The 15,864-nt window shown below is 48.5% G+C and overlaps 1 protein-coding gene across 2 annotated transcripts in view; it reads right to left on the bottom strand.

Annotated features, from left to right (window-relative positions):
* Nucleotides 1–8,508, bottom strand: part of ZNF398 (zinc finger protein 398) — a 31,516-nt gene extending 23,008 nt beyond the window's left edge. Inside the window, exons 1-3 of one of the 2 annotated variants that reach the window (XM_025380974.1) lie at nt 7,441–7,554; nt 4,067–4,143; nt 986–1,381 (exon numbers count right to left, since the gene is read on the bottom strand). In XM_025380974.1, the coding sequence (XP_025236759.1) occupies nt 986–1,381; nt 4,067–4,117 (447 nt within the window). In that variant the 5' untranslated portion in view covers nt 4,118–4,143; nt 7,441–7,554. Of the gene's footprint in view, nt 1–985; nt 1,382–4,066; nt 4,144–7,440; nt 7,555–8,187 lie in introns of those variants that run through there. The other variant, XM_025380975.1, reaches the window with a different exon arrangement.
* Between the last annotated feature and the right edge of the window lie 7,356 nt (nt 8,509–15,864).

The following is a 15,864-nucleotide window of genomic DNA, read 5'->3' as shown; positions in this document are numbered from 1 at the left end:
GTTCAAGCAATTCTCCTGCCTCAGCCTCCCAAGTAGCTGGCATTACAGGCACCCGCCACCATACCCAGCTACTTTTTTATTTTTAGTAGAGATGGGGTTTCCCCTTATTGGCCATGTTGGCCAGGCCAGTCTTAAACCCCTGACCTCGTGATCTGCCTTCCTCGGCCTCCCAAAGTGCTGGGTTTACAGGCGTGAGCCACCATGCCTGGCCAATTTTTGTATTGTAAGTAGAGATGGGGTTTCACCATGTTGGCCAGGCTGGTCTCAAACTCCTGACCTCAGCAAATCCACCTGCCTCAGCCTACCAAAGTGCTGGTATTATAGGCGTGAGCCACCTCGCCAGGCTTTTTTTTTTTTTTTTTTTTGAGAAGGTTTTGCTCTTGTTGCCTAGGCTGGCATGCAATGGCGTGATCTCAGCTCACTGCAACCTCCAACTCCCGGGTTCAAGCTATTCTCCAGCCTCAGCCTCCCGAGTGGCTGGGATTACAGGCGTGCACCACCACACCTGGCTAATTTTTGTATTTTTAGTAGAGACAGGGTTTCCTCACATTGGCCAGGCTGGTCTCGAACTCCTGACCTCAGGTATCTGCCCACCTTAGCCTCCCAAAATGCTGGGATGAGCCACTGTGCCCAGCCGCAAATTGACTGATTTCAATGAATATTTATGTAGTCTCCTCCCCAAGATTCTGGCACACAAGTTAACGAAGAAAGAAGCGGTTCATAGGTAATGGGTAGGATAAACCAAAAGAGAAAAAAAATCCATCTACCAGATAGCCAACTTTGGTCCGGAAAGAGGTTTCCAATCTGAATCTTGGCACTCTAAATGGGTACTAAGTTAAATATAAAATGTTTCCCAAATAGACAAACATAAAACACTTTCATGATTCTTTCAGCCTGAGACATTTGAAGAAACTTTAAAAGGAAATAAAAATATCTAAGTAACTGAATGACCGTACCACTTTACATCTGGAAATGAAGGTATTACCTTTGGGATATCTCCCTTAATACCTGGAGGGAGCCGCAGGATCCAGAAGTTCCTGTTGCGCAGCAGGTTCTCCAAGTTCTCCAGCCGCCTCTGCAGCAGCCCGTACTCCTGCAGCAGGGTTCCCAGCACAGCCCACTTGCCCTCCAACTGGTTCCCAAGCTCGGTAACTGTCTTTTCACAGCTGGCTAGTTTCTTCTCTGCTGTCCCTGTCCGACCTTCTAGGTGTAGGAGTCGCCGGCTGTGGACCTCCACCTTCCTCTCTATAGCCTGCACGGCGGCCACCACCGTCCACAGAGAGATAGCTGCTGTCTGCAGGTGTGCCTCATTTGCTGCTGGGGGTGTAGGAAGAGGAAGGGGCTGCAGGGATGTAAGGCACTCGGAGTCCCATTCAGATGTCTGCATGCAGTGGAAAGATGGAACAAGACACTGAGCGTTAGAAGGAACCCTAACTCCAAACTAAAATCAGATAAGGACTGCTTAACTGTCCAGCAGAGATTAATTTGAATATAGTTTTAGTACTGTCTCATCTTTCTGAAGCTCACTGGCAACAACAGCCAAGAGACCTGATGTGGTGGTTCTGGGATAGATTGGGTAAGACAGTGAATTAATGAAATTGGCTCTTGAACTAGTCTGGTATATTTCCTCCAATATAAGGCCCAGCTTAGGTTGCTGCAGCATCCTCTGTCTCTGGAAAAGGCAAATGTGTACAGAGATCCTTTCCAGGCCTCACTGAACCTAGTGCCCTCTGATAAATCCATTATAGACTTATGCTCTAGACCTGTCAATCACCCTGTTTACAAACTACAACCACACCATTCAGTAATGGCTGAATAAGCTAAGAATCTTGAATCTGAAGAAAACATGAGAGCTGTTTTCAAATAATGAGGGTTACAAAACAGAAGGCAGAATAGACTTATTTCATCTTACACTATGTTACTCCAGAGGGCAGAACTAAAACCAACATAATGAAATTTTCAGACAGGCAAACTTTGGCCTACAATAAATACATTTTTTGTTTCTTTTTAGAGACAAGGTCTTGGGGTCTCATTATGTTGCCCAGGCTGGCTCACTCAAGCAACCCTCCTGCCTCAACCTCCCAAGTAGCTGGGGCTACAGGTGTGTGCCTTTGTGACCCACTAATAAATAATTATTGAACTATTCAAAAAAAGAAATTCTGGCTGGCGTGGTGGTTCATGCCTGTAATCCCAGCACTTTGGGAGGCCGAGGTGGGCAGATCACCTGAGTTTGGGAGTGCGAGACCAGCCTGGCCAACATGGTGAAACCCCATCTTTACTAAAAATACAAAAATTAGCCAGGTGATGGTGCACGTCTGTAACACCAGCTACTCGGGGGGCCCAGGCAGGAGAATCACTTTAACCTGAGAACTGGAGGTTGCAGTGAGCCAAGATTATGCCACTGCACTACAGCATGGGCAACAGAGGGAGACTCTGTCTCTTAAAATAAAAAAAAAAAAAGAGGCCAGGCGTGGTGGGTGGCTCACACCTGTAATCCCAGTACTTTGAGAGGCCAATCACCTGAGGTCAGGAGTTCAAGACCCACCTGACCAACATGGAGAAATCCTGTCTCTACTAAAAATACAAAATTAGCCAGCCATGTTGGCGCATGCCTGTAATCCTAGCTACGCGGGAGGCTGAGGCAGGAGAATCGCTTGAACCCAGGAGGCAGAGGTTTCGGTGAGCTGAGATCGCACCATTGCATTCCAGCCTGGGCAACAACAGCAAAACAAAAAAAAAAAAAAAAAAAAAAAAAAGAAATCTAGGCCGGGCGCAGTGGCTCATGTCTGTAATCGCAGCACTTTGGGAGGCCGAGGCAGGTGGATCACAAGGTCAGGAGATCAAGACCATCCTGGTTAACATGGTGAAACCCTGTCTCTACTAAAACTACAAAAAATTAGCCAGGCATGGTGGCAGCCGCCTGTAGTCCGAGCTACTTGGGAGGCTGAGGCAGCAGAACGGCGTGAACCCAGGAGGTGGAGCTTGCAGTGAGTGACATCGCACCAGTCGGGGTGACAGAGAGAGATTCCGTCTCACCAAAAAAAAAAAAAAAAAAAAAGTCTTTAAGGGAAATCACATTATTTATTTATTTATTTATTTATTATTTATTTATTTACTTCTTGAGACAGAGTCTCACACTGTCACCCAGGCTGGAGTGCAGTGGTGCCATCTCAGCTCACTGCAACCTCTGCTGCCCAGGTTCAAGGGATTCTCCTGCCTAAGCCTCCCAAGTAGCTGGAATTACAGGAGGGTGCCACCAGGCCCAGCTAATTTTTTGTATTTTCAGCAGAGACGGGGTTTCACGGTGTTCGCCAGGATGGTCTTGATCTCCTGACCCCGTGATCCACCCTCCTCAGCCTCCCAAAGTGCTGGGATTACGGGCGTGAGCCACCGCGTCGGGCCACGTTATTTTATATGATTTTAAAATCTAAGATGGATAGTTTAAATGTTATCCACTTATCGCTTGAACCCAGGAGGTGGAGGTTACAGTTAGCCAAGACTGTGCCACTGTACTCCAGCCTACACGACAGAATGAGACTCAGTCTCAAAAATAAAAAAAAAACAAAAAAAATTTTTGTTGAATGAGTGAATAAATAAACAGGCTAGCATGCAAACCAGCCGCCTCAGAGTGTCTTCTATAGCTCAATTTTATTTTATTATTTTTTATTTTTAGAGACAGGGTCACCCAGGTTGGAGTACAGTGGCATGACAATAGCTCATTGTATCCTATAACTGGGTTATTGATCTTTCCAAGAAAATAAAAGGCTGCTCCGAAATAATTTGCTTTGAAACAAAGAGTAGTATAAAAGGAAAAAATTTCCACAACAAATAAGTTGGACTAGGATGACGTATACAATGCCTTCTAACTCTATGAAACTGATAAGCCACTCTCTTCATCTTTCCAGCCATCTTTCCAGCTTGCCCATTACCTTATTCTCATTTCACCTAGTTCTTTGACCATTCCATTTGCTCCTAGTTTATCTGCCTATTCCTGGCTTTGTTTTTTCCTCCAGTTGATCATGTCAGTCACTTCCAAACCCCCTTCTCTCATGTCTTTCTGCCTCACCTGCTCAGCTAACCTCCAGCCTTGAATCAGTCCAATCATTCTTTCTCCCATTCCTGTAAGCAGATTAGTAAGCACGCCTAGAGGAAACCACCAGGTAAACTGCAGTCACCACACACCAGTGGTTTCTAAGCTTAATGGGGACCTCAACATTGACTCGTGCTGCTTGTCCCATTCCATAAAGTGGCTACTATAAAGCCTCAGCACAGTCCTTCAGCTTTTAGTACAGTTGTCCTCAAACTAACATGAATAAGAATCACCTGGAGGGGCCAGCTGGGCGTGGTGGCTCACGCCTGTAATCCCAGCACTTTGGGAGGCCGAGGCAGGTGGATCACCTGAGGTCAGGAGTTTGAGACGAGCCTGACCAGCATGGTGAAACCCCAAAACACAAAAATTATCTGGGTGTGGTGGCAAGCGATGTAATTCCAGCTACTCGGGAGGCTGAGGCTAGAGAATCACTTGAACCTGGGAGGCGGAAGTTGCAGTGAGCTGAGATTGTGCCACTGTACTCCAGCCTGGGACAGAGGGGGACAGTGGGGGCGGGGGGGGGGGGCCTGGGGAGAATCACCTGGAGATCTTGTCAAAGCACAGATTTTGATTCAGTAGGTCTGTGAGGAAAACTGAGATTCTGTTGGGTTTTGTTTTCGTTTTTTTGGGATGGGGTCTCACTGTCACCCAGGCTGCAGTGCAGTAGCTCACTGCAACCTCCATCTCATGGGCTCAAGCGATTCTCCCACCTCAGCCTCCCGTGTAGCTGGAACCACAGGCACACACCACCATGCCCCGCTAATTTTTGTATTTTTGGTAGAGACAGGGTTTCACCATGTTGCCTAGGCTGGTCTCAAACTCCTCAGCTCAAGTGATTCACCTGCCTCAGCCTCCCAAAGCGCTGGAATTACAGGCGTGGGCCACGGTACACGGCCTGAGATTCTGTATTATTATTATTTTTTTTTTGAGACGGACTCTCGCGCTGTCGCTCAGGCTGGAGTGCAGTGGCCGGATCTCAGCTCACTGCAAGCTCCGCCTCCCGGGTTTGCGCCATTCTCCTGCCTCAGCCTCCAGAGTAGCTGGGACTACAGGCGCCCGTCACCTCGCCCGGCTATATTTTTGTATTTTTTAGTAGAGACGGGGTTTCACTGCGTTAGCCAGGATGGTCTCGATCTCCTGACCTCGTGATCCGCCCGTCTCGGCCTCCCAAAGTGCTGGGATTACAGGCTTGAGCCACCGCGCCCGGCCGAGATTCCGTATTTTTAACAAACTCCCAGGTAATGCTGACACTGAGTAGTAAGACTTGTCTGCTGCAGTCCCCCACTCTCAGAAGATGACATGTCCTCTTACTTTGAGACAAAAATTAATCAGACCTAAATTCATTCAACTCTCTTTATACTCCTCGCTTCAAACTTATCAGTAACTGAATCTAAGTTTTCTTCTTTACTTAGTAAGGAAGTTGCATCCTATTTAAATCTTAACTCTCCACATTAGCTTCACTTATGCCAACCCCTTCCACTTTTTTGGGGAGGTTGTTCCTTTCTTAGTGTCAATCTGTCTCCTGATTCTTCTCCATAAGGTAGACTGGCACTGTTCAATACAGTAGCCACTACCCACATGTGGCCACTGAGCACCTGAAATGTGGTTAAATTGAGATGTGCTATAAGTATAAAATACACGAGATTTTGAAGACTTAGTATGAAAAAAATATTTGTTTGTTTGCTTGAGACAGGGTTTCGCTTTGTTGCCAGGTTGGAGGGCAGTGGCAGGATCACAGCTCACTGCAGCCTCCACCTCCCTGGCTCAAACACCTCCCACCTAAGCCTCCTGGGTAGCTGGGAGTACAGGTGCATGCCACCACGCCTGGCTAATTAAAAAAAACAAAAAAAACAAAAAAAACCTTTTTTTTTTTTGTTTTGTAGAGATGGGGTCTCCCTGTGTTGCCCAGGCTGGTCTTCAACTCCTGGGCTGAAGCCATCTTCCCACAACAGCCTCCTGAAGTGCTGGGGATAACAGGCTTGAGTCACCACACCCAGCCATTAATGTTTTAAATTGATTACATGAGGCCGGGCGCGGTGTCTCATGCCTGTAATCACAGTACTTTGGGAGGCCAAGGCAGGCGGATCACAAAGTCAGGAGATTGAGACCATCCTGGCAAATACGGTGAAACCCCGTCTCTACTAAAAATACAAAAGGAGCCGGGCGTGGTGGCACGCACCTGTAGTTCCAGCTACAGGAGGCTAAGGCAGGAGAATCGCCTGAACTGGGAAGGCAGAGGTTGCAGTGAGCCGAGATGGCGCCACTGCACTCCAGCCTGGGCGACAGAGTGAGACTCCACCTCAAAAAAATAAAAAAGTAAATTGATTACATGTTGAAATAATATTTTGCATATATTGAGTTCAATAAATATATCATTAAAATTAATTTCATCTATTTATCCTTATTTTTTTTCAAAAATTTTTTTTTATTTTAGAAACACGGTGTGGGCCGGGCGCGGTGGCTCAAGCCTGTAATCCCAGCACTTTGGGAGGCCGAGGCGGGCGGATCACGAGGTCAGGAGATCGAGACCATCCTGGCTAACATGGTGAAACCCCGTCTCTACTAAAAATACAAAAAACTAGCCGGGCGTGGTGGCGGGCGCCTGTAGTCCCAGCTACTCGGAGGCTGAGGCAGGAGAATGGCCTGAACCTGGGAGGCGGAGCTTGCAGTGAGCCGAGATCGCGCCACTGCACTCCAGCCTGGGTGACACAGCGCGAGACTCCGTCTCAAAAAAAAAAAAAAAAAAAAAAAGAAACACGGTGTGGACTGCCTCGAACTACTGGCCTCAAGTGATTCTTCCGCCTCAACCCCCAGCCTACCTGGGACTACAGGCGCGCACAACACAGCGCCTGGCTTTTTACTTTTTAAAAGTGACGCCTAGAGAATTTAAGCAGGGGTGTCCAATATTTTGGCTTCCCTGGGCCACACTGGAAGAACTGTCTTGGGTCACACATAAAATATTGATGATGATAGCTGATGAGCTTTAAAAAAAAAAAAGAAAAAGAAAAAGGTCCGTGCATAAATCTCATAATGTTCTAAGAAAGTTTACGAAGTTGTGTTGGGCCGCATTTAAAGTAGTCCTAGTCCGCACGCGGCCTGGGGGCTGCGGATTGGACAAGTTTGATTTAGAGTTTTGTATGTGGCTTCCCTTATATTTCTATTAGCCAGGGCTGGCACAGACACAGGATCATCTCTACCATCCCACCTATACACAAACACACAAAAAAGGTTGGAAAACAGGAAAACAGGTCCAAGAGTGGAGGTAGCACTTCCCTCTGCTTTATCCCCCACCCATCGCTGCTCTTCCTCCTTTTCCCAGTCACCCCTCAAGTGCCAGTGTGGCTCCTGACCCAGTACAATGGCTATCCTAGAGGTGACCAAAGGCCTCTTGGGGGGCAAATGCGATCAGTGCTTTCCCCGCGGCCTGACCGTCCCCTTCTCATTCTACGGGGCTGCGTGCAGGCGCGGCCAGGTCTCCTCGGTCGCCCTGGCAACTGGCCGCTGCCGGCCCCCGCAGGCCTTGGCAAACACCCGCGAATGAACCGCCACGCACGCAAGGCCGGCCACTCCAGCCTCCGGGTCCGCACCATTCATTCGGCAGATATTTCGGGAGGGCCTCCCCCGTGTCTCGTGTCCGGTGCCGGGCGCCACGCAGCGCGGCGGGAAGGCGCCTCCGCACACTAAATGCCGCCCGCGCCACCGCTCAGATTGCCGATGACGACCGCTCCCGTGGCCGCGAGAATGGCTGACGGCTCCCCAGCCCAACTCCGCTGCCAGCGTCTGGCGGGTAGGAGTGGGGCTGACACGCAGCGGGCAACCCCTCGGCTTCAACCCAACTGCAGGGCCCCGGGTTTCACAGCTGCCTGCGAGTTCCCCTCAGACCCGCGCCCCAGCCTGGTGTCCCCGGGTGGGCGGTTTCACACCCACCCGCTAAGTCCCTTCACGCGAGGCTGCAGCCGCCAAGCCCCGGCGACGGGCGACGTGGCCCGTGGGACCTGAGAACGGCGCCTGTGCCTGCCCCCTCCCTGCCCGCCCGCCTTCCTCCCTCGGGGTCTGGGTCTCGGGGGCTCACAACACTCGCGCGCGGCCTCTCTTACCGGGGCCGGGGCCGCCTCAGCCATGGCCCTGCGATGTCTGGCCCGGGCCTCGGAAGTCTCCGCCGCCGCCACTGCCGCCGCGCTCGGCCCCACGCAGGCCTGGCCGCCGGGTCCTCTCCACAGGCGGCGCCGACCCGGCCCTGCCTTCCCCGCACGGACGGGACTCACGCGGCCGTCGGGGCTCGGGACGCGCAGGAACGCGGCGGAGACGCGGGGCGGCAGGTGGCGGGTCAAGCTCCGGTCGCGAGGCAGGCTCCGCCGCACTCCTCCCGCAGCGGCCCCTCAGCTGGCGCTTTGTGGGCAGCGAGTGCACCGGGAACCGCGCGGGCCTAGACGCGCCGCAGGCTCGCGCTGCCCGCCAGCCGCGGCCAGCGCGCCCCCTGCCGGCCCCCGCGGCCAGCGCCGCCCGCGTCACCTCCACCCCCCCTCCTCCGGCTCGTGGGCTTCGATGTGGGGAGGATTGTTATTTGGGGCTCACGAGTGTTCCGCTTTCTCATATTCCCACGAGAAGGTTCAGCTGACCGCAGTTTAGGACCCAGCCGCAAAGCCGGGTTCATTCTGGGGAGTGATTTTCTTCACCGAGGCTCGATACGCAGGCGCCCTGTGCAGGGAACGGCTTCTGCTGAAGTGCAGCGGTATTTAAAACAGCGGAAATGTGCAGGGTGAGAGTAAGGGGGACAGGGCTGAAGGGAGCCTGTGGGTGGAATGAGTGACGGGGAGGCACAATTTTGGGATGAAGAAGATATAGAGCATTTGCGGAAATTACAAACGTGGTTGCCGAGGTGAGGCGGTTCACGTCCCATGCGGCCCGTGTTGGGATCAAATAATATTCTAAGGTTTCTTTCACATCTCGGATTATTGACTCTCCGGGGCCTGTCTGGAAATGGGATTCTTAATTTTTGTTTATGTATTTATTTAGAGAAGGAGCCTCACTCTGTCGCCCAGGCTGGAGTGCAGTGGCGGGATCTCGGCTCACTGCAACTGCCTTCCGGGTTCAAGTGATTCTCCTGCCTTTGCCTCCCAAGTAGCTGGGATTACAGGCATGTACCACCATGCCTAGCTAATTTTTTTTTTTTTTTTTTTTTTAATTTTTAGTGGAGACGGGGTTTCACCATGCTGGCCAGGCTGGTCTGGAGCTCCTGACGTCAAATGATCCACCCGCCTTGGCCTCCCAAAGTGCTGGGATTACAAGCGTGAGCCATCGCGCCCGGCCTTATTTATTGATTTATTTATTTAGAGACAGTCTCCCTCTGTCGTCCAAGCTGGAGTGCATGTGGCACAAACAAGGCTCACTGCAGCTTTAAACTCCTCGGCTCAAACGATCCTTCCCCTCACCCTTCCCGAGCAGCTTGGACTACAGGCGCAGCTACCAAGCTCGGCTAATGTTTAATTTATTTGTATTTATTTATTTATTTATTTTTCTGTAGAGACAGGGTCTCGCTATGTTGCCCAAGCTGGAGGAAGTGGAATTCCTGAGAGCAGCAGAGATCGAGCTTGGGGTTACGTTTTGCTGCGTCTGAGCTAAAGGACCTGCGAGAACAGGCCGGGCGCGGTGGCTCACGCCTGTAATTCCAGCACTTTGGGAGGCCGAGGCGGGCAGATCACCTGAGTTCCAGATCAGCCTGGCCAACATGGTGAAACCCCGTCTCTACTAAAAAATACAAAAATTAGCCGGGCGTGGTGGCGTGCACCTGTAATCCCAGCTACTCCGGAGGCTGAGGCAAGAGAATTGCTGGAACCCAGGAGGCGGAGGTTGCAGTGAGCAGAGATCGCAGCGCTGCACTCCAGCCTAGGTGACAGAGCTAGACTCTATCTCAAAAAAAAAAAAAAGGACCTGCGAGAACAAAGTGTTACCTGGGGAGGTTGTGTTTTAAGTCAACAGAGTGTGTGTAACTGCAATAGGTTCCTTGCCCAATGCACATAGCAAGTCTATATGCTGAGACACCAGGTTGCAGCAGAGAAAGAGGTCTAATCATACGGCTACCTAAGGAGGAGACAGGAAGAAGCCTCACATCTATCTCCCCTAGGAATTTGGGGTTGGGGTTTGTAAGGGTAATGGAGATGACTGATTGGTGGGAGAGTGCTGGGTGAAATGATGGTACAAGGAGATGAGGAAACTACATTCTCATGCTCTTGCCATTCCTCTGTGGGGGGTCTTCAAGCTGCTTGAAATCAACTGTTTCACTGGAATTCGTGGTCTGAAAAACATCTTAAGCGATCCTTAAACAAAAGCCTTATGATTCTAATGTCAGAGATCCTGTCTACAGGAACAACAGGGATGCAAATCAATGCTTAGTCTGAAGTCTGAAATCCTATCTATAGGAACAATAGACATGCAAATGTCAGTATCTAGTGCCTTGTGACTATTAGCAACAAGGAAGTAGGCCAAAGTGCAGCCTGATTAATGCTTAATTATAACTATATTTCTGTCCAGAACCTGCATGCAGTTTTTGTCAACCCTGTAGGGGCAGTTTCATGTGTGTCTTGATAGGATAAGCGCAGGCCCCTGGTTTTCCAGTAAGTCTTCGTTTCAAACGTGGATGAATCAAACCCTGCCAAACCTGTATTTCAACACATGAATAAGTCAATGCCCGTAACAGTATAACTATCTGTAAATCACAAAAGTATGAGAACTATCCTGTTGGGGCAACTACTCTTGAGCAGACTAAGTTACTTTTAGCCTGGGGCTACATATGCAGTCTGTAATTTGGGATTTACCTGAATATACATATTGGTCAGATGGTGAATGTTTAATAATGAAAATTACCATTCTTTGAATCACAATATGACCAGGTTACAAAAAAATAATAATCTGAATTTTCTTGGAAGGAAAATTCTGTTGTGTAATTTTATTATTTAAAATGTAGCAGCCGAGGCGCCGGGCACGGCGGCTCCCGCCTATAATCCCAGCACTTTGGGAGGCTGAGGTGGGTGGGTCGCCTAAGGTCAGGAGTTTGAGACCAGCCTGACCAACATGGTGAAACCTCGTCTCTACTAAAAATAGAAAAACTAGCTGGGCATGGTGGCGGGTGCCTGTAATCCTAGCTACTCAGGAGGCTGAGGCAGGAGAATCACCTGAACCCAGGAGGAAGAGGTTGCAGTGAGCCAAGATTGTACCATTGCACTCCACCCTGGGCAATAAGAATGAAACTCCATCTCAAAAAAAAAAGTAGTAGCCGAGCACAGTGGGAGGCCGAGGCAGGAACCCAAGAATTTGAGACCAGTCAGGGAAACCTGGTGGGACCCTGTCTCTACAAAAAACACAAAAATTAGCCAGGAATGGTAATGCATACCTGTCGACCCAGTTACTCGCGAGGCTGAGGTACGATCACTTGAGCCAGGGAGGTTGAAGCTGCAGTGAGCTGTAATCACACCCGTGCACTCCAGTCTGGACGACAGAATGACATCCCATCTCCAAAAAAAAAAAAACGTAGTAAAGTTTTCAAGTTTGATGTTATAACGTAAGAACAATTTCTGTCAGATGCTCCTATGGCCATTTCACAGGGACATTTGTATTACTAAATAAGACACCTTCAACTGAGCTCCATGGAAAGCAAGGCTACCTCTCTGCTTTAATATGGTAATATTACCACCAATTTATTAAATGTTCCTTCCTTGAATAGGAATTTACTAAGACAAGAAATTCTTCCTATTTAATTCTTGGCCTTAAAAATTCTTTGGAAGGTACCGGCATTTCATTAAGCAATTTCACTGACTGAAGCTTTTTGTGTACTATTTAAAGAAGATGCACAGTATTTTCAGAAGCAGATTTAAGGTTGTTGTACTAACTTATTTTTAATTTATAATATTTTTGTCTGCTCTTGCTGCTATACATAATCACTAGAGAAAAAATTGTCCTAAAGTTTGGATCTAGAAATGTGACTATGAAACAATTTAATTGGCTTTTTTAGGGGTTGTTTGTTTCTTTGTTTTTTGAGATGGAGTTTCACTCTTGTTGCCCGGACTGGAGTGCAATGGCGCAATCTCTGCTCACTGGAACCTCCGCCTGCCAGGTTCAAGTGATTCTCCTGCCTCAGCCTCCCAAGTAGCTGGGATTACAGGCGTGCGCCACCATGGAGGCTAATTTTGTATTTTAAGTAGAGATGAGGTACCACCATGTTGGCCAGGCTGGTCTTGAACTACTGACCTCAGGTGATCTGCCCACCTTGGCCTCCCAGAGTGCTGGGATTACAGGCATGAGTCACCATACCCAGCCTTAATTGGTTTGTTTTGGGGTTGGGTTTTTTTTTTTGGTTTTTTTTTTGAGACAGAGTCTGTCTCTGACACGGAGGCTAGAGTGTAATAGCATGATCTCTTCTCACTGCAACCTCCACCTACCAGGTTCATGCAAGTCTCCTGCCTCAGCCTCCCAAGTGGCTGGGACCACAGATGTGCGCCACCATGCCCAAATAAGTTTTGTATTTTTAGTAGAGACAGGGTTTCTCCATGTTGGTCAGGCTGGTCTCCAACTCCTGATCTCAGGTGATCCGCCCACTTTGACCTCCCAAAGTGCTGGGATTACAGGCATGAGCCACCACGCCCTGCCAATTGGTTTTTGAGTTAACAAAATAATCACACTTTCCATCTGCATCTTGACTTTCCCTGTATATGCACACCAATTTCAGCATCTTCCCTTGCATAGAATCAAGGACAGATTTTTTTTCAGCGTATATCATGTAAAAAGTACTCTCATGGCACATAAATTTATTCAGCAAGTTCCAACAAACTCTTTTGTCTGCAAGCAACCATTGGTTATTGGTAAATCTTGCTACATTGGTAATATTCTCTGAAAATTACAAAATTAAAGCCTTTATCCGATCAGCTTTAGAAAGACATAATAACTGCTCCACCTTGCTTAAGTATCTTGTAAAACGAGACAATTTCAAAATCTACAATGTTTCGCCGGGCGCGGTGGCTCAAGCCTGTAATCCCAGCACTTTGGGAGGCCGAGACGGGCGGATCATGAGGTCAGGAGATCGAGACCATCCTGGCGAACACGGTGAAACCCCGTCTCTACTAAAAAATACAAAAAACTAGCCGGGCGAGGTGGCAGGCGCCTGTGGTCTCAGCTACTCGGGAGGCTGAGGCAGGAGAATGGCGTGAACCCGGGAGGCAGAGCTTGCAGTGAGCTGAGATCGCGCCACTGTACTCCAGCCTGGGCGACAGAGCGAGACTCCGTCTCAAAAAAAAAAAAAAAATCTACAATGTTTCTGCTTGCTGCCAGTGATTTTCTTTTCTTTTCTTTTTTTTTTTTTTTGAGACAGAGTCTCGCTCTGCTGCCCAGGCTGGAGTGCAGTGGCGTGATCCTGGCTCACTGCAAGCTCCGCCTCCCGGGTTCATGCCATTCTCCTGCCTCAGCCTCCTGAGTAGCTGGGACTACAGGCGCCCGCCACCTCGCCCGGCTAGTTTTTTTGTATTTTTAGTAGAGACGGGGTTTCACCGTGTCAGCCAGGATGGTCTCGATCTCCTGACCTCGTGATCCGCCCGTCTCGGCCTCCCAAAGTGCTGGGATTACAGGCTTGAGCCACCGCGCCCGGCGATTTTCTTTTCTTTTCTTTTTTGAGATGGAGTATCACTCTGGCCACCGCACCTGGCCGGTAATTTTGTATTACATCATTAATACATTAAGGTAGAGGTGGGAGAATCACCTGAGCCTGGGAGGTTGAGTCTGCAGGGAGCCGAGATCATGCCACTACAATCAATCAATCAATCAATAAAATAACATACATTAAGCTATACCTATTTTGTGAATATAAAACTGAAGATGGGAACAAACTATAGTGTGCTTGTGCTCATAGCCTTTACTGTATTTTTCCATGGGAAATTAGACTTTCATGCATTTCTGTTTACTGAGTTTACATTCCATAAATTTTTCTCAAAGTCAGATTCACTGAGACCTAGGAATTTTTCATAAAGTAGGGAAAATGGAAACAGTTGAATTAATAATTGGTCGCTGTGTGGTCAAACATAAAAAATTAAGCTTCGGCCGGGCGCGGTGGCTCAAGCCTGTAATCCCAGCACTTTGGGAGGCCGAGGCGGGTGGATCACGAGGTCAGGAGATCGAGACTATCCTGGCTAACATGGTGAAACCCCGTCTCTACTAAAAATACAAAAAACTAGCCGGGCGTGGTGGCAGGCGCCTGTAGTCTCAGCTACTTGGGAGGCTGAGGCGGGAGAATGGCGTGAACCCGGGAGGCGGAGCTTGCAGTGAGGAGATCACGCCACTGCACTCCAGCCTGGGAGACACAGCGAGACTCCGTCTCAAAAAAAAAAAAAAAAATTAAGCTTCATTCTTCATATCCAAATATATACTAGATATATACAGTATCTGGTATATATACAGTTATATACTGTATATATCTGTTATATAAGACTTTTTAATATTTTTGCAGCATATTTAAATTTCATTAACCTTTTTGTGCACAGCAGAAAATGAATCAGGAAAAATATTTTAGGAATGTTTCCTAAAATAATATTTAGAATTAAGATATTGGGGAAATCGCAACTGAAAATGGTTACCAGTCTATAGCAGTTATCTCTACAAGCTCTAAAATCATTAGTCCAGGCACGGTGACTCACCTCTGTAATCTCAACACTTTGGGAGGTCGAGGTGGGAGGACTGCTTGAACCCAGGAGTTGGGGGCTGTATTGAGCCATGACTGCACCATTGCATTCCAGCCTGAGTGACAAAACGAGACCCTGTCTCAAACAAAAACAGCCTTCATGGATGCCAACCTATGATAACCTGTCTTACTAAAAGCATGCTTATAAAGTCTGTGGATTAGGGCCGGGCGCCGTGGCTCATGCCTGTAATCCGAGCACTTTGGGAGGCCGAGGCAGGCGGATCACTTGAGGTCAGGAGTTCACGACCAGCCTGGCCAACATGATGAAACCCAATCTCTACAAAAATACAAAAATTTGCTGGGCATGATGGCGATGCCTATAATCCCAGCTACTCGAGAGGCTGTGGCGGAAGAATCGCTTGAACCCGGGAGGCGGAGGTTGCAGTGAGCCAAGATCGTGCCATTGCACTCCAGCCTGGGTCACAAGAGCGAAACTCCATCTCAAAAAGAAGAAAAGTCTGTGGATTAGAGAGAACAATTGTATTTGGAGTGCCCCATTTTAATCTAAACTTTCTCCTTTTCTTCATACGCTCTTTAAAAAAAATTTTTAATCATGTCTCAAAGATGATTCAAAGATGATTTATCATATATGTGTTGTACATGAGATTCTCCCTCCTTGTGAAATTTTGAGGTGACCAAGTTGACAGTGCTTTTTTCTCCCTGATGTGTGAAAAATTACCAAATAGGAATTTTTTTTTTTTTTGAGACAGGTTCTCCCTGTTGCCTAGGCTGGAGTGCAGTGGCACAAGCGTGACTCACTGCAGCCTTGACCTCCTCGGCTCAAGCAATTCTCCCATCTCAGCCTCCCAAGTAGGTGAGACTACAGACCCGCCCTGCTACACCTGGCTAACTTTTAAATTTTTAGTAGAGAGGAGGTCTTGCTATGTTGCCCAAGCTGGTCTCCAACTCTTGGGCTCAAGGGATGCTCCTGCCTTGACTTCCCACAGTGCTGGGATTCCTGGTGTGAGCTACCATGCACAGCCAGGGATTTTTTTTTTTTTTTTTCCGAGGGGAGGGAATGGAACAAAACTGTTAAACATTTGTTTCTAAAAAG

This window comes from Theropithecus gelada, chromosome 3, assembly GCF_003255815.1.
Source record: "Theropithecus gelada isolate Dixy chromosome 3, Tgel_1.0, whole genome shotgun sequence".
Classification (NCBI taxonomy): domain Eukaryota; kingdom Metazoa; phylum Chordata; class Mammalia; order Primates; family Cercopithecidae; genus Theropithecus; species Theropithecus gelada.
The sequence above is the reverse complement of the archived record's forward strand: the minus strand, read 5'-3'. Positions and strand labels throughout refer to the sequence as shown.